General features: G+C 40.7%; 1 protein-coding gene and 1 pseudogene across 1 annotated transcript; both read left to right on the top strand.

The window, feature by feature from the left end:
* Positions 1-1,447: 1,447 nt before the first annotated feature.
* Positions 1,448-3,813, top strand: LOC149028127 (Acyl-CoA N-acyltransferases (NAT) superfamily protein). The gene is made up of 2 exons (XM_089147748.1): positions 1,448-1,833; positions 1,940-3,813. The coding sequence occupies exons 1-2, from the start codon at positions 1,648-1,650 to the stop codon at positions 2,918-2,920; spliced, it is 1,167 nt and encodes a 388-aa protein (XP_089003874.1). The 5' UTR covers positions 1,448-1,647; the 3' UTR covers positions 2,921-3,813.
* A 7,353-nt stretch (positions 3,814-11,166) lies between these two features.
* On the top strand, positions 11,167-13,405 carry LOC149028126 (alcohol acyltransferase 9 pseudogene; annotated as a pseudogene).
* The last annotated feature ends 4,542 nt before the right edge of the window (positions 13,406-17,947 follow it).

The raw sequence follows: 17,947 nt of genomic DNA, 5'->3' as shown, positions 1-17,947 counted from the left end.
ATGAATCTACACATTTCATTCCAAAGATTTAGGCTGACCAAACAGTTAATTTTATGAACCATGACTCTATAGATTTGAAATCTCTAGATTGTTGAAACTCCCAAACTCAAGCAACCAAACAGGCCTTAACGCATTTCATCAGTTTGGAACTTTAATGTATTGGTCAACTGCCAATCCAGGCCAATCGATCTAAATGAAAGACAATCAAAATTAGTTGAACCCAACTCAGATTCAGATAAGAGACTAGCTCCTTTAAAATCTTGCACACCATCATTTTATGTGGTACAATTCAGATGGTCTATTCAGCAAGCTTCTGTATGTGGTTTGTGGAAGAAAAAGAAATGTACAGTAGTCATTTAGAATGTAGATAATCATTAAATGCCTTTTCTAATTGCACTCTACTTGAGTGCTGTAATAAATGCGCAGCACTATTCAGTTTACGATTCAGATCGAAACTTATTATCAAGATGAAATCTCGACCACGGTTTCGTAATTAAATTTTACTAAGAAAAATCACTTAAATGAAACAAGATCTCGACCACAAGTTTTGATATGAACCGTCGGGTACATGGTGCTGCCGCAACACTGAAGCAATTTTAATGTCTCTGATTCTATGAACCCAACCCAATAAATGGGGCCAAAGAATAGTCACGCTAGGAGAGCTTCTCCAAGTGCAGATCTGCTTAATGTGCATTAGTTAATAGATATTTGTAAGATTAATCAAGAGAATGTGCTCTCTATTGTCCTCTATAATATATGCCTTGTGCTGTGTCTATCAAATTGGTTGAAAGTGAGGATTAGGACTTAGTGCTGTTTCACTTTCACTTTCACTTTCGAATCTAAGCGTCTCTTGGCTATAGAGAAGAGAAAGGAAAGGAAAGGAAAGGAAAGAGGACCACACACTCACACTTACACATGTAATTTAACTCTATGAATCACAAATGATTGCAAGAGAAAAGTATCTAACTCACATTCTAAAATAATGAAAAGAGTCCACATCTTACTTAGATTAATCTCCAACTTCTCAGTGTGGTGGTGCCACGCATCAACTGGATCACATTATAATAATACTTTGCCGTTAAGATACGGTTTATGTTAATCAGGATAACAATTAAAGGACAGATATTTGTGTAATCGGTAAAGTGTTCTTGAGATGGATAAGAACACAGGCCATGGCGTGAGGCTGAGGTGATCCTAACGCCGATAGGATATCTAAGCAAAACCCAGATGAAGGGGAGAGAGAGAGGAATATAGAGACAAAAACACATTCTATTATTAATCTCCTTTTGTCTTGATGCTTTTAATAAGATCTCATCATTTTGTTGTCTCAAAGTCTGGCCCAAGGTTTATGAGAAGCTATAGAGAACATTCTCGTAAAGCTCTCTTCCTTTCCACCTTCTATAAATACCTCTCCTTTCTTCGCCTTTCTCTTGTGCAGTAGTCACTAGCCCGCAATTTCAGTGCACACTTAAATGGATTCCATCTTTCCTCTCCCACTTTCTTCTCTTTTCTAATGAATAGAATACCCTCATTTCATATCAACATCTGCTAGCTTGTCTTGCATGCTGTAGTTAGTTCGTCGTCTCAGTTGTTTCCACTAGCTAGCTAGATCTCTTCACTGTAGGTTTTTTGGTTCTTGTTGTTGTGATGATGATCACAATGGCATTTGAGGAGCTTAAGATAAGGAGCTTCGACTGCAAAATTGATAAAGAACGTATTGAAGAATTTGAACGGCGGTGCGAAGTAGGACCGGCAGAGAGTGTGTTCCTTTTCACAGACACCATGGGTGATCCAATTTGTAGAATCCGTAACAGCCCACAATACAAAATGCTGGTTAGCAAGTCTCTATTCGATCTCGTATTGATTAATTAATCTTAATTATTCAGTTTATGACAAATGATAGATATATATATTAGTTTAATATAAATTTCTACTTTAGGTGGCCGAGTTGGATCATGAGTTGGTAGGTGTCATTCAAGGTTCGATAAAGATAGTAACAGTTTGTATCCCTGGTAAGGATCAAGCTCGGGTCGGGTATATTTTAGGGCTCCGAATTGCTCCTTGTCACCGGAGAAAAGGAATTGGTTTGAGCTTGGTTAAACGTCTTGAAGAATGGTTCATTGCCAACCATGTCGACTTCGCATACATGGCCACTGACAAAGATAATCAAGCCTCGGTGAAGCTATTCACAGGCAAACTTGGGTATGTCAAGTTCCGAACTCCAGCCATACTAGTCCACCCGGTGGGCTTCCGAAGGGTCCGAATCTCACCAACGGTGGAGATTGCAAAGCTGAAGATAGAAGATGCTGAGCGTCTCTACAGAATGTTCATGGGGTCTACTGAGTTCTTTCCGGATGATATCGATCGAGTCTTGAGAAATAAGCTGAGTTTGGGGACCTGGGTTGCGTATCCAAGAGGTGAGTCATGGGTGGATATCAACTCGGGTCGACTCCCAACTAGTTGGGCAATGCTTAGTGTGTGGAACAGTGGAGATTTGTTCAAGCTGAGGGTGGGTAAAGCACCTCTGTCATGCTTCATGTATGCCAAGAGCTCGAGATTGATCGATCGAGCTTTCCCGTGCTTGAAGATTCCGGTCTTCCCTGATGTGTTCCGGCCATTTGGGTTCTATTTCATGTATGGATTGCACCAGCAAGGGCCGAGATCAGGTAAGCTGGTTCGTTCCTTGTGCAGGTTTGTTCATAACATGGCAGAGGAGCTGGAAGAGGACTGTAAGCTAATCGTGACGGAGGTTGGGAGTCATGACTCACTGAGACTTCACATCCCACATTGGAAGTTGTTGTCCTGCGCAGAGGACTTTTGGTGTATAAAGGCCTTGAAGAAAGAAGCACAAGAAAGTTTGTTCGGATTAACAAAAACGCCAGCCAGTAGAGCCCTTTTCGTCGACCCCAGAGAGGCATAACACTAAGAATTCCTCTGAAAAGGTCCCTACCCCGGCCATGATATGGAATTCGTAGATACTTGTAGGCCTTTTCATGTTCTCAGGCACTTAAATCATTCACTTCTTTCCCCCCCTCGTCAGGACTCTTATCAGTTGTTCCTTTCACTTTTCATAAAATCATATCTTTCAAGATTTCCTCAAGTGGGTGCTCACAAGTGTCAGCTCTTGAGGCTTGTCTTTTGATGCCTAAAATTGCTGATCGATTCAGACTATTCAGGCGGCCAGAAACTCTGGTGGGTGGGTGCGTGTGTATGTGTGGGTTTGAGGTCTCTTATGCTGCTGCTGCTGCTGCTGCTGATCATGGTGGGTGTTGGGGTCCATCTGATACAAGTATATCCTTTTAATTAATTTCAGCCCTAAGGTTCAACTTCAGTGCTGTCAAAGCGTCTGTCTCTCTTTTAACCACTTACAAGATAGACGATCGAGATTTTGATCACTACGGTTTACAGCTAATACGCAACATTCAAGTCTTCCCTCGACCCTCTTGTTTCCCTTTTCATTTTCTCTTCTCTGTGCAAATTTGCTAGACGCATCAAGCTTTTGAACGTAAAAGTCAGACATTTGAAAGCTAAGGCTAGATGAGGAATCACGGAATCAGTGGCTTTGACATAAGAGACTCATGCATGTGTTGATGACACATGAAAGGGATTACTGTTTCACAGAGCCACATATCCAGTTTCTCGAGACTGAATTTGGATAAACAGGTAGAAATTAGGTGTGGATTCTGTCTCTGTGTCGAAGATGGGAAGAAGCCCACTTCAATATTAAACAATCTCATTATCACTTATTATCAGATCGATCATGCATGTGAATTGGTACGAACAATTGGGTTAGTGGCGATCTGATTTGATTTTATTGCCCAATTTGAGGATCACATGAACTACTGATTACTAATTACTCATAACTCTTCTGGGATTCTCTCTCCCAACTCCACTTGTTCGGTCTTTCTCTGGTTACTGAGGTGACGAGTAATCAAGTGACTCGCTAAACACCTAATAGGAAAAGATTTTGATAATTGAAGCCTATAGCTAGCTTAGCTTTTGTTCTATTATTTGATATTTGACGTGATCAGGCCCTGCATCAAATCTTTTAGGTATTCAATTTGATTGATGATGAGTTATGATGCAATGTTTGTTGCTTTCTAATTCTCAAATTAATTGCATTTACCACTTTCCCTCTTTTTGATCTTTTCCTTATTTAAGGCGACATATACATTTGGGTTTAAGTGAATATCTGATCCAAGGTTGTTAATAAGTTCAGAGACGATCGTGTGCATGTCAATGGCAACACGTTGTGAAACCCTAGCCATACAGACATTAATTAACCTGATCAAGTACATACAGTACTGAACAGTCTGAACTATGGGGTAAGGACTAGCTCCAATGATTTATCAGTTTTGTGAAAGTGATCCAAATCCTTAAAACCCTCTTACCCAACAAAGTTGTATATAATGTGGACATGTTGTGTCCACCATTAATGTCCATCATAGCTGTACAGAAAGATTCGTCCTCTTCATCCAATCCACTGCAAGTGACGTAAATCATTAGGAACTCAGTAGGTGATTGATCTCAATTCCTTCAGCAGGTGCATGGTATCTAACTAGTCCTTTATATCTCTCTTCTATTGAAAGCTAGGTATATGCAAATAGAAAGAAGGTATATACGTTCGATTAGGTTTAATTTTGAAAGATGGAAGCTAGCTCAAAACTAGTCCATTCTTATATTGCAATTATTGATCTCGCAAGTGTTATCTTTTATGATGTGTAGGTCACTTCAACTCTTCCCCCCCATTAATGGATAAGAAAACCCATAAATGGCTTCACTCCAATAGAAAACCAGCTCCCAAATATAGCATGTTCATACTGCTTTAATATCCTATATGGATACTATACCTTTTACCTTTACGATCTTGGTTAGTATGGGCTTGTTCTTGTTTGATTGTGATAATTAGAGTTTAGAACCTATCCTGTGACGTGATTCGATGTGATAATGATAGAATTTATAATCCTGTCTATAATAATCAATTTGGTTCGATGGAAAAAACCAACTTTGAAACAACTTTGGATCTTATAAAATCCCAAAGTTTGCCTCTACCAAACTTTGGATCTAAAATACTTTTGGTGATTTTTGCCCTATTGTGGTTAGTAGTTGTTTGTACCGCTTCAAATAAAAATCATAGCTAACAGACTAAAGATGGTTATTCATAAGGTGGTGGGGCCTAATCAAACTGCCTTCACGGAGGGTAAGCAGATCACTGGCAATATCCTCGTGGGGCAAGAAATTCTTCATGACTATTAGTGTAATTGGGGTGGAGCCCACTTCGTTGCCATGATTGACCTTTCACAAAGCCTATTCATGACTCCGTGCAGTGGAGTTTCCTCTTCATCCTATTGAGTAAGCTCAATTTTCCTTCTCGATTTATTTAGTGGTGGTTCATTGTGTTACTAACCCCAGTTTTGTTATCTTTTCTTGGAACTCAATCTGCCAAATTTTATTCCAATAGGGGGTTGAGACAGGGTTAAGTCAGATGTCTCCTGTGCTCTTTAATACTGTCCTTCAGGTTTTTACTGACTCTCACAATAGCGGCTAAAGAGGGATCCTTTGATTATTACCCTCCTTGTAGAAAGCCTGATATTCCGTCCATGTGTTTCGTGGATGACGTATTTGTCTTGGGGTTCTCCCACTGCACTTTCCCAACTAAGTATTTGGGTGTTCCTCTTTCATGCAATGCTCTAAAGGTTCAAGACTTCAATGAGCTTATTCAAAAGGTGGATCAACTGTTTAATGCTTGGAAAGAGTAAGGTTTTATCTTATGCAGGAAGGCTTACCCTTATCAAGTCGGTGCTTATGAGTATCATTCTTATTGGCTACATGTCATCCCCTACCCTAAAATTGTTATTAATCATCTTGGGAGCTCGATCAAATTCCTGTGGAAGGGTGGAAATGATCATGGGTCCTACAGAGTTGCCTGGAAGTTCATCTGTAGTCCTAAGGAAGAAGGTGGCTTGGGGTTGCGAAGTTTGGTTGAGTGGAACCGAGCTACTCTTGCTCATCTTTTTGGAACCTTGCTTCTAATCAACCCTCTTGTTGGGTTTCTTATATTCATCATAGGTGGTTGGAAAGGGATTTCATTTGGTCTCTAAGTACCTCGAGTAGATGTTCTTCTATTTTTAAAGCAATCTTGAAGACTTGTGACATTGTGGTGAAGTGAATTCAAGTTCGCCTTAAGGATGGGGAAAATACTCTTCTTTGGCATGATCCTTGGGCACCTAATGACCCTCTAAAGACCATGATCCTTGGCCACCTAATGACTCTCTAAAGACCACAAACTCTGATATAGTTGAAGCATTGGGCAGGAGAAAGAAGGATTTTCTGAGAGTTTTGTTAGATGACTATGGGTCATGGCCCCTCTCTACCAATGACCCTCTCTTTTTTAGTAGATGGAATGACATTCTCAAGGTTAAGCTTCATTAAAACTCCCATGTGACTTAGTGGTTTGGGCCCCATGCCGTAGTGGCCATTTTTCCTTGTCTTCGTCTTATGAAGCTACCCGCCTTCCTAAGCCTAAAGTCCCTTGGCATGCTCTTATCTGGGGTTCTCATTGCCATCTTTGCTTTAGCTTTATTGCTTGGTTAGCCACCCTTGGCCATTTACCCACCAAGGTGGTGACCATGATGTGGAGCAACCCCATTGACACGACTTGTGTTCTTTGTGGTAATGAGGTTCAATCTCAGTCACACCTATTTTTTCATTGCACCTTCTCAAATGAAGTTTGGAAGTCAATCCTCTCTCTCAATGGTTTTTCCTTACAACCCATAGCTTCTTGGCATGAAGAATTGCAATGGATCATTTTGTTGCAATGATATAATTAGTAGCGTTAGAAAATTCTTCTTCTATTGTTGCATTTATAGGTTGTGGGTATAAAGGAACCACCGCATATTTCAAGGTAATTGTCATAGTAGTATTGGCATCATCCAGCAAATTATTATGGATACTAGGCAACACTTCGCCGGCATCTCTAAGCTTGTTCCCAATAATGCATGAAATAGAGAATTTTTCAATAAGTGGGGCACTGCAATCAATTTGAAACTTTTGGTTCCTAAAATATTGAAATGGGAAACACCGGATGTTAGTTGGTTGTGCGTGAACTGCGATGGTTCTGTGCAAGAAGGACTAGGTGGTTATGGTTGTTTGGGGCAGAACTACAATGGTACTGTCGTTGTTTTTTCTACTGCCGGTGCTTTCCATGAGGACCAAATATTAGTTATGGAGTTGATTGCCATAAAGGCAGGTTTAGAGAGTGCTTTACAGATTGGTGCTCAAAGACTTCAAATCCGTTGTGATTCTCGTGAGGCCACTTGTATGATCTTGGGTTCCCATAGAGTTCCCTGGTATGTTGATGACATTCGCACCTTCAACAAAGATGCAGGGACTGCCTCACCTTACACCATGTCCGTGAGTTGAATCAAGAAGCAAACTTATTGGCAAGGTTACTCCAAGCTCCTGGTGAGATACAATTTGACTCAAGAGGGTTACCTCTTGGTTTGGATATTATTGTCTATAATAATGCTGTTGGAAAACCATACTATAGATTGTAATCCTCTTATTCAGTTACCCTTTTAATACAAGCTCCTTATGCCCAAAAAGACTTTTAGAGGGTCTACGAATTGAGGAGAAGCGCTTATTAGGTTTATAATAGAGAGTATGTCAGCTTAAATTATTTACTAGGATTAATAATTGATAGGATCTCAACACATTAGGCCGATACACTACCATTTGATATGAGATAGGTCAAACCGGTCTATTTTATTAAAGAATTTCATACTACTATTATAAATAATCATGATGGGTCCTTTTAATCATTCAGTTTATTGTTCTCTTTTCTCTCAACAAGAGCTATGGAAGGCTAAATGAGGAGATTGGAAAATGCTTTATCACTTGCAGATTTCAAAATTTAAGATTTGAATCAATTTTCTTAATTATACTTGTGGTAGAAGGTACACTTAATCTTTCCCTAGGAAACCCATGAATATTGTAATTTAAAAAGAAAAAGTAACACTGGTTTCATTATTTTGTAAGTTTATATGAAATGATGGAACCAGCCCACACTTTTCTAACTTGGGCTTAGTCCAACCCATCCAAATATAAACTCGGGCTTGAATTTTCTCACTTCCAGATTCAAAATCTCTCTCGTTCAAACATGGCAGAGTTCAAATTTTACAAAATCATCAATGATCATACGGTTTTGCTTTTACAACTTTCCAAACCATCTCTAATTTTGTAGCTAGGATAACCTGTTAAAATTACTGATGAAGCAGGCGAAATATGAAATGTGAATGATTTGGTGAAGCATCCCTGTAACCTTTCTGTTCTAGATATACAAGCTCATCTCTGCCATTAGTTTTAACACATCTTAACCTTAAGCCGGGTTGTATATCATTAAGCTTGTGCAACCTCATTAAGCTCAACTTGTCCTCATTAGTATGGAAATTTTTATGCCATCGTTTATATTCAAATTAACCAAACAAGAATACGCAGTAGTTAATACCCTAGAAGACGCTTTTGCCTACAAAACTTCAATTTCTTGTGTATTCAATTTGAGAGCTTCCCTCTTATATGTTCATTGGTTTGACATGAGAGATATCAAGAATAGCATTAGGGATGTCTGGGAGAACTTCTGGCCCTAAGGGTGGGTCAAGGCCAAGTTAGGATTTAGTGTTTGACATGACTCGAATAGTCCCTATCTCCTGTAAGAAATTTTTAATAAATGCAGGTCAAAAGTATGTAATTGTATCTAATTTTTGTATTGTTTTGTGGTATGCATTAAGGTAAAGCTGAAGGTTAGAGTCACGGTTAATATTAGGACTAGTTAATGCAGAGTTGGTAGAGTGGGTAAGATCCATACTTTTTAGTGGAGAGGTCACGGGTTCAACCCTTACGGAGCACAAAGCTCCCTCTGAGATGTAATTGAGATGCGCGCAAGCAGCTCGGATGAACCTCAGACACAACAAAATATATATCTATATAGGGTTTCAACTTCAGTACTGCACATTATGGTCACGATCTCCTCCAGTGGTTGAGGTTGAAATCTCGATCACTCATTTTGTAATTTTTTATTTTGTAACATACATGATTAGTATGAAAAAATAATTAAAAAAAAAAACATACAAAAACGAGTAGTCGAGATTTGACCCTCCACCGTCCATGCCATCCTTTTGTCGGAAAGGAAGGTTCACACACCACATTCTTTTTTCTTTGGGATCTGCAAATGAAACCAATTAGAAGAACGATTACATGACTTTGAGCTCAGAAAAGGCATTAGACAAATATCCGGCAGTCATATTTTGTCCCTAACAGAATCTCAACGATGGTTGATTGATGGCCTCTAATGACTCTGTAACTAATTAGGCCATGCCCAACTTGCACTTCTGTCGTGTAGTTGTGATAGATTTAGCATTGCAATTCGGAAGGTAAAAAAAGGAAAAGTTAGTAGTTGTAGCATTTATGATTTGGGGAGGTGATGGAGTAGGTGGTCTGTGGTGGATCCTACAAAGGAAAAAGATTCTGTTTGTTGATTGGTAGAAAGAAGCAATGATTTTATAGAAGTTTATATATATACTCACCAGTAGCCTCAGTGGCATTTTCACAAACAGGAAACATGCAACATGGGGACAGAAGTGGCTGTGGCCTTGTGGGGATCAATTGGGACTCATAATCATGTGCAATCTGCGGCAAGACCTCCTCTCTCTCATCTTCATATTCATGGCTCGGCCATCATTCAGATAAAATAAAAGAGTAATTATCAACACATCAACGAATGCAGTCATACCTGTCTCATAATAACCCATCAAGGCTCCTCTCTAGTTCTCTCTCTCTCTCTCTCTCTCTCTCTCTCACCATAGTTCGAGGTTCTATCTCTAAAACTGATATTTCTATCTTTATCTTTCCCTTTCTTCTTGCTTTTGTCAAAAGACGAGAACCATTTATCAAAATAAACATGCCTCATCTATATGGGAATGCGTCCCCTAGGGAGAGAGAGAAAAGAGACTGGGAATAAACATGGCCAAGTAAGGAGGCATATATATCCAATCCAGCCCAATCTCTCTACAAAGAAGGTCACCACTCACAAGTGTTGTTCATTGGAATGCGTCATTTAACAGTTAAAGGGCCCATAGGAATAGGAGTTGACCCATCTACCATGATTTGCTTCCCTAGTATCTTTCTACCTTGGAACAGTATAGCTAGATTTCCTTCTCTTTTTCCTCTCTTTTTCTCGGAAAGAAAAGCAAGTACCAGGTTGGTGGGTCCTCAGTCTTCACATGTCAATGAGCATCTTCAACTCTACCATTGCACAATCATGTAATCTAAATGCGAATTGATTAGATAGGTGATGGGACTGTAGATTAAGCTAAGACACCACTAATAAAGCCCCCCTTGTCATCAACATTTGAATATTAATCATGGGTTTTGGTTTAATAAGTGTGCTCTAGCATCAAGAGCTACTTTAATTTAGGGAATTAATATAGGAGAAGGTACTTGGATCAGTAGCAACGATAAGCCAACTTGTGTGCTTTCTTGGTAATGGGTATCGGTATCACGGCTCAATCCTCATGGTAAGGTTATTCACTTATTCTGGTGTGTGTGTGTTGGACGGTGGCTTTAATGGGTTTATCTTATATGAGAAAGATTCAAGGAAGCCAGAAATTAAGAAGAAAAAAAAAAACCCAAGGATGCCAAAATGTGATCTTTCATGAGCCAAAATCAATCCAGCTGATCATGTGGGGTTCACTAGTTGGACAAGCAACAGTGCCTAACCTACTCAGCACTAACCACCCAGTAGATGTTCCCTCGCCCTTTGACACATGTAATATTCACATTCTAACGCATTTTGGATTCTTCAATTTGGTTTTGAACACAACAGTTAAGAGTGTAAGACCCATGTGAGAAAAAGCCATGAATCACTGATCCGTCTATAGTTCTATGCGTCTATCAACAAGCTTTTGATTGATTATATAGCCCTTTCTCCCTCTAGGCCTTACTCTTACCTGTGAGACAATTCATCGATCAGGTGGTGAGCACTAATCACAAACGTGTCAGGTCCCACAGAGCGCTCCATGATCAACAACGACGACTCGTTTAGATACAAGCGCGCACTTGGGCAATTTGGCCCTTTTCGTATGAACGTAGGGATGCGAAACAAACACGGGCACCAGCATCCATCGGCCATCAGTTCAAAAGAAAAACACAGCCAGAGACAGAGGAGAGACGGTGATTAGAAGAGGGGTAGATAGACAGATCGTAGATAGACAGGTGTACGCCAAACGGACAGGAAGCATAACCCAGATTTGTTTTTAATATATTACCCATAAAGCGAAGCCAGGAGAATCTCGCACAAATCTTTTAAGAGAGACAGAAGATCCAGGTGGCTCGCTCTTCTGTTCCACAGTTCTTCGCGTAGCACCTTCAAAACACCCCTCTGCTTCCTGAGTTCTTCTTGTCGAAGCGCAGGCTCACTCGCATAAGGTGTTCAAAAAGCCGAACCTTTCTCTTCTTCGTCTCAAAACGACGCGAGGTAAGTCATGGAGAACACCACTAGCATACGAGTGAAAGAAGCAGTGCTGCTAACCCCTTCAGAGCCAACCCCAACCCACGTTCTTGCTCTCTCCGCTCTAGACTCTCAGCTTTTCCTCCGCTTCACCATTGAGTATCTCTTCGTCTACCGTTCTAGCTCCGTTCCTACAAATCGCTCTGCCACCACAGCTCGTCTCAAAGCTGCCATTTCACAAGCCCTCGTTCCTTATTACCCATTCGCCGGCCGAATCAGAGCTTCTCGACCAGACACCACAAACCTTGAGGTCCTGTGTCGAGGCCAAGGTGCGGTATTCATCGAGGCTGTCTCCGATGTCTCAGCAGCTGAGTTGGAACGCGCTCCGGGTTACTCGACCCAATGGCTTAACTTGCTGTCCTTCCGCGGGGCAGACGTTCTTCAAGGGGCCCCACCTCTTGCCGTCCAGCTCACTTGGCTGCCTGACGGTGCAGCCGCGGTTGGCGTAGGCATCAGCCATTGTCTTTGCGACGGAATCGGTAGCGCCGAGTTGCTCAACACAATCGCAGACCTCGCCACGGGCAGATGCGGACCCGCTGACGTGAAACCGAAACCAGTCTGGAATCGTCACCTTCTCGACCCGGTCATCCACCGATCTCCGGCAGCAGCTGGCCACCCCGAGTTCGACACAATTCATGATTCTTGTGGGTTTGTTCAACGGTTCTCCCGCGAACCACTCACTCCAACGTGCGTCACCTTCGACCGAAGGGCTCTTTCACAACTCAAGAAGCTGGCAACATCGGGCAGCCTGCCCAACGAGCTGGATCGTTCTTACACGTCGTTCGAGGTTCTCTCAGCGCACATATGGAGATGCTGGGCTAGAGCTTTGCAGCTACCAGGTACACAGACTTTGAGGCTTCTCTTCAGCGTCAACATTCGGAACAAAGTGAAGCCAAACCTCCCCGAGGGGTACTATGGCAACGGCTTCGTGCTGGGTTGCGCGCAGACAGGGGCGAAGGAGCTGATGGAGAATGGGCTGGGTTGGGCGGCTGGATTGGTTAAGCGAGCCAAGGAGAGAGTGGGGAACGAATACGTTAAGAGGGTTTTGGAATCGGTGAGCGGGTCAAGGGCATGTCCTGACTCGGTTGGAGTGTTGATAATTTCTCAGTGGTCAAGGCTGGGATTGGAGAGAGTTGACCTGGGAATGGGAATGGGTAAACCCGTCCACGTGGGGCCCATCTGTTGTGACAGGTATTGTCTTCTCTTACCAGTTTTCGAGCAGAGTAATGCACTGAAGGTGATGCTAGCGGTCCCCAAAACCGCGGCTGACAAGTACCGATATTTGCTCACCAGCCTCACATCGTCTTCTTGACTCACCCCTGACTGACGACTCGTTTCGGTACACATTTGACTTCATCCATGACTCGTTTCATCTGCCTCTGCTCTTTTTCTTCTTGCCTCCCCTGTTTTTCCTTGTTTGACCAGAGGACTAAAGAGTGGAAGATTAAAACCTGTAGTAAAGACTGAAGCATATGCCTACCGACATTGATTACTCTGCTATCTTGCCCCTGTTGCATTTCCGTTATTGGATCGATGACGACAAAAGAAGAAGAAAAAAAAATCTCAGAAAACTAACAGAAAGTATCTTTATATTTTCAATTGTATTGTCAAAGATTCTTGGGTAACAGAATCAAGTTTAAACTTTTTCAAACAACTTTGATGCATCAAGTCTCTTCAAACGATTCAAAGGAATTGATCTCTCAACATATCTGATCCTTAATTATCTTTTTGCAGAGCTGGGGAGTTAAGCATCTTTAATTAAAGTCAAAGATGTGCTAGTCGCTGGATTATACTTAAACAGATATGATTAGATGAGATAACCCACCATTATTTAAATCAGGGTTTAGGGTTTTCTCTTTTAAAGTAACACAGAAATCAAAAGAAAAGATGTGTGATTAGTGTCTACGTGGTTGATATAGAGAGGGGTGTGGCACTGTCCACAGAGTTCCTCTTTCTTCTTCTGTCACTTCCGAATCCTTGTCATCTCCAACGATGACAAATACTCCAGACGGAAGACAGACACTTGTATCAATGTCCCATGATAGAGAAAGAAAAAAAAATGCTAGTTACCTCATCAGTCATCACTATTTGTATGTCACATCCCACTTCAAATCTGCTGTTCTCCTTTTCTTCTCTCCCCCACCTTACCAAAATCGATCTTAATCTCTTTCTATCAAATCTTAATCTATCTGTTCCAATGATTCTGACGAGATGTTGTGATCTTGGTCCAAGACAGTGAGAGACATGCACCAACAAAGCTGTAAAAGCATAGTGCGCCACCCACACCTCACCCGACTCCCCACCACCACGCCCACCATGGTGGCTGGCTTGACTACGTCGGTGCCCGTAAAATTTCTACCGACGTTTCATTGTTGTGGCTATAGAATCAAATTTTCTGCAGTTCAAACAAAGAGTTTTGATGTAGATGCTCTATTTATGGATTCCTATTTAGAAGCTAATAATTTCGATGCTGAGGAAATTGGACCAATTGGATTGTTTTGTTTTAGAATCTCTGTTACATCATCTTAGCCTATATGGTCTAGGAGGCCCATATTCCCCAACCACTTCACTTAGTTGACTTTTGGCTATGGTGATAATAAAAGATCGTTATTTGGATCCACTTATTTATTTGAAAGCAATAGCAATAGCCCACTACCTATCGGTCAGAAAGATTAGTCTCAGGGAAAATCTTGGAACTGAAAATGCATTTTGCTTAAGTTAATACACAGAATCGTTCAGTAGATCGTTGGATTGGGATATGGTTGAAATTTCAATCGAGAGAAATCTCGATCTAACGACCGACATTCTCGTTGAAAGTGTCTTGTGCATTAGAAAATGCGCAGGACATGCTAATGCACATGAGACAAGCAAGATGCCCTAAAAACCGTAATATAAATGGAATATTGGGGTTTTTTTTTTCTTTTCATTTTACATAATTGGTGTGTGGATATAACTAACCTTAGTTATCTATAGCTGCAGTTGTAATTCAAATCACATCTTAACAAGTTCTTGTCTTTTTCTGCTACCAAAAATAAAAAAGCACTTGCCGGAACGAGTAACAGAACACAAACTATCTTTTATCGCAGCTGGGTTATGTTTAATATCAATGTTCCCCTGAGAAAGTATCTCTTCTTGAGGCGCCATACTAGTGAGCGTATTCTTATTGTTGTTGGGTTTGAGAGGCTACCTAACTACTGCCTTCACTGTGGTTCTTTCATGCATGATTGCTTGAAGTGTATTGATTACTACGACCTGTGCGAGAGCCATATTGAAATGCATCAATGCGATTATCCAGAAACTTGTGAGTATCCCCCACAACTTAGGCTGCCAAATATTCGGGCCACAATTCTTGAAAAATGTTTAAAACGATTACTTTATGTATAGTATTTGTTGTTCAATTGGCCTAAAATGAAGGTGTTGTCATTGTTGGCAACTTAAGTGGGCTTTGATATGGTACAGCAACACACAAAAAGGTTCCGAGAGAAAGAATCCAATTCAAATAAAGAAAACTCAAGAATCCCGTTTTTGAGGGTCTCTGTCCAGTTTTGATCAACCTCTTCATCGGATGGTCATCCAGTGTCCGATTGAGCCGATTTTTTGAGGAGAGCTTCACGACTTCTTGATCTTCAAATCCGACGGTGGGATTGTTCATTGGAGATCTCTAAGTTAGTCCGATTTGTACGTTAAAACATTCATTGTTTAAGTTAGATAGGAACTCTGAGTTTGATTTAAACTCTGAGTTAAATTAATCTATAAAAGGAGAGCAAACTCCAGCAGAAAAGGAGGACGTTTTGAGGAGCTTGGAAGAGCGTGGAGGTCGAACTAGAAGACGTTGGTTGGCTTTGGAAATCTGAAGCTTGGGAATAAGAAGTCTTTTTGTTTTGCTGAACAAGAAAGAAAGTGAAAGAGAAGGAAGAAGAAGCAGTAGAAAAAAAGAAGGGAACATGGTTGTATGGTTTTTTTAAAGAGAAAAAACTGAAAAAGATTGAAAAGAGAAAAAAAGAAAAAAAAAGAAAAAAAAGAGAAACAAGTATTGTTACAATGCATCTTACACAAGTTGAGATAACCCGTATTCACAAGTAATTGTCTATTATTTTCTAGGTTATGTTTAATGATAAAGAACCTAGATCATGAATGTAATTTGGGGAACTTGAATTATTGGTTTACATTGTGACCTAGCAAGTTGGAGATTGTCTAGGGGGTTGGGGTTGATGCCCTTGTCTGAATTGCATTTTAGACTATAACAGGGATTGGTGTTCATGGACTTTTGTAGCAGTCAAAATATCTAGGAGTGTATTGAGTAATATACGAAACCCTAAATAGGGTATTACTCCGTGGATGTAGGCAATTTGGCCGAACCACGTAAACTCTGGTGCATTGCGTTTTTTGTTTATTTTTCTTTGTTGCACATATTGGAGTGCCTTGATTACAGAGTGGTGGTACACTGTCTGGTAGACCCAGCCACATTGTGGTGTGTGGTGGACGTGTCCTTGTGCAGTTGATAGCTACAAGTGGTACACTGTCTGATAGACCCAGTCACATTGTGATAAATTTTTGAAGACACTGATTCACCCCCTCTCAATGTCAATCTGAGAATAACAGTATTTTTTTATTTAAATATATGTTGTAATTACGTATTTTATCTTACACATGTACCACTGGGGTTGGAGTAGTATTCTCTGGGGAAGAGATCGAAGCCTTGAAACAAGGTTTGGGTTGGTCCACTGGCAAAGGGTACTTTGTGGATTTATGGGTTGATCATTGGTTGCTTTCTACAACTGGAATGTCTCCGATTCGTTCATGATCTGTGGATCTACAATGCAATCGAGTAGAAGAATTGACTGATCAAGAATAGATGACATGGAAGGTTAATGTGGTTTAAGAGGTGATTCATCCGGATGATGTGCAAAAGGTACTCTCCATTTCGCTTCGAGAATTTCCAAGTGAGGATCGTTTGCTTTGGTGTTTTGGAACAGCTAGAAGATTTATAGTTAAATCTTGCTATCATCTTTTAGCAGCCCTTAAGAATAGGGCAATTCTGCAGCAAGCTTCAACTTCACGAGGCTCAAGTCGTCAAATGATACCAAAGGAGGTGTGGAAGGTACTTTGGAAATGTAAGACACTACCTAAAATCCATCGTTTTCTATGGAGGGGTTGTATGGATGGGCTTGCTACAATTGCAAGACTGTCTCATCATGGCATGTAGGTGTCTCAGATGTGCCTTCATTGCGGTGCTGAAGAGAACGTTGGGCACATTCTTTTAGGGTGTAGTTATGCTCGTATGATTTGGTACGATTGTGGTTTGAGTTTCAGCCCACCTGATGGATGGTTCATCGCCTTTGCTGTCTGAATTTTTATAATTTTGGTTGCTAGTTAGAACTCCGGATAAGAGAGCTCAGTGGTGGTTGTGTACACTAAGCTCTTTTATTATGTGGCAGTTATGGCTCTCTCGCTCCAAGTTAGTGTTCAAGCATAAAGAAACACCTCCTGTACTGGTTATTAATTAGGGAAGGCTTAGCAGCGGCTACAGAAATTCAGCAAGCCTAGGACAATAGAGCTTCAACTGCCATGATTGCTGAAATGCTAACTTCTGACAGAGATGCATGTTGGTTTTGGCTTGCAATCATTTTTTTTAATATTTTTATTTATTTATTTATTTTTATTTTTTTTGTTATTGGTGCTCTTTTAATCCTGGAAATGAAATACAGTTTGCAAAGGCATTTAAAGGAGGATGGATTATGCATTTGGAGATGGCAAAAGATCGTGTGTTTTTTTTGTCTTCCTGCCTGGTTATTTTGACTCTAGTCTTCTAGGTTAAGCCTTATGTCTTTCCCATGCTATGAATGACGAGCTTCACTTCAGTGCTGCGCATTAACCGTGAAGCCAACGGTCAAGACCAAGATTTCGATCTCGATCGTCCATTTTGTTTTGACTAGAATTTTTATCAGATCCATTTTCCTCTAAACGAAGGACACGTGTCCATTAGTCATATTCAAAGATTGAGGTAAGATTTAAAAGAGATAAAACAAAATTATTTTAATTTAATCTCAATCTTTGGATGTAACTTGATGGATACGTGTCCTTCATCTAAGGGGGAAATGGATTCCTTCATAAAATTCTGTCTTGACTAATTGTGCCCCACATATTGATAGAAAATTTTCTATCTTAATTTAATCTCAACCTTTCGATGTGACTAATGGACATGTGTCTTTTGTCCAGAGGGAAATGAATGGTCGATTTCCGACAAATAAATGGACCAGATAAAATTCGTCTTTGAGTCATTGCGCCCTCCCCATATTAATCAAGACAATGGTAGTTCAGGCCCACTTGAAAATCTAAATAGCAGCCCACCAACCCAACCCAGCCCAGCCCATTTATGATCAA

Source organism: Hakea prostrata, chromosome 1 (assembly GCF_041222555.1).
Source record: "Hakea prostrata isolate BN-2017 chromosome 1, UWA_Hpros_2, whole genome shotgun sequence".
NCBI classification, from domain to species: Eukaryota; Viridiplantae; Streptophyta; class Magnoliopsida; order Proteales; family Proteaceae; genus Hakea; species Hakea prostrata.
Note: the sequence above shows the minus strand (reverse complement) of the source record. Positions and strands in the feature narration are given on the sequence as shown.

Excerpts from the sequence above, each read along its gene's own strand:
- LOC149028127 (XM_089147748.1), top strand. The coding sequence starts at position 1,648 with ATGATGATCACAATGGCATTTGAGGAGCTTAAGATAAGGAGCTTCGAC. Across the intron at positions 1,834-1,939 it reads GCCCACAATACAAAATGCTG|GTGGCCGAGTTGGATCATGA; the intron begins GTTAGCAAGTCT and ends TTTCTACTTTAG.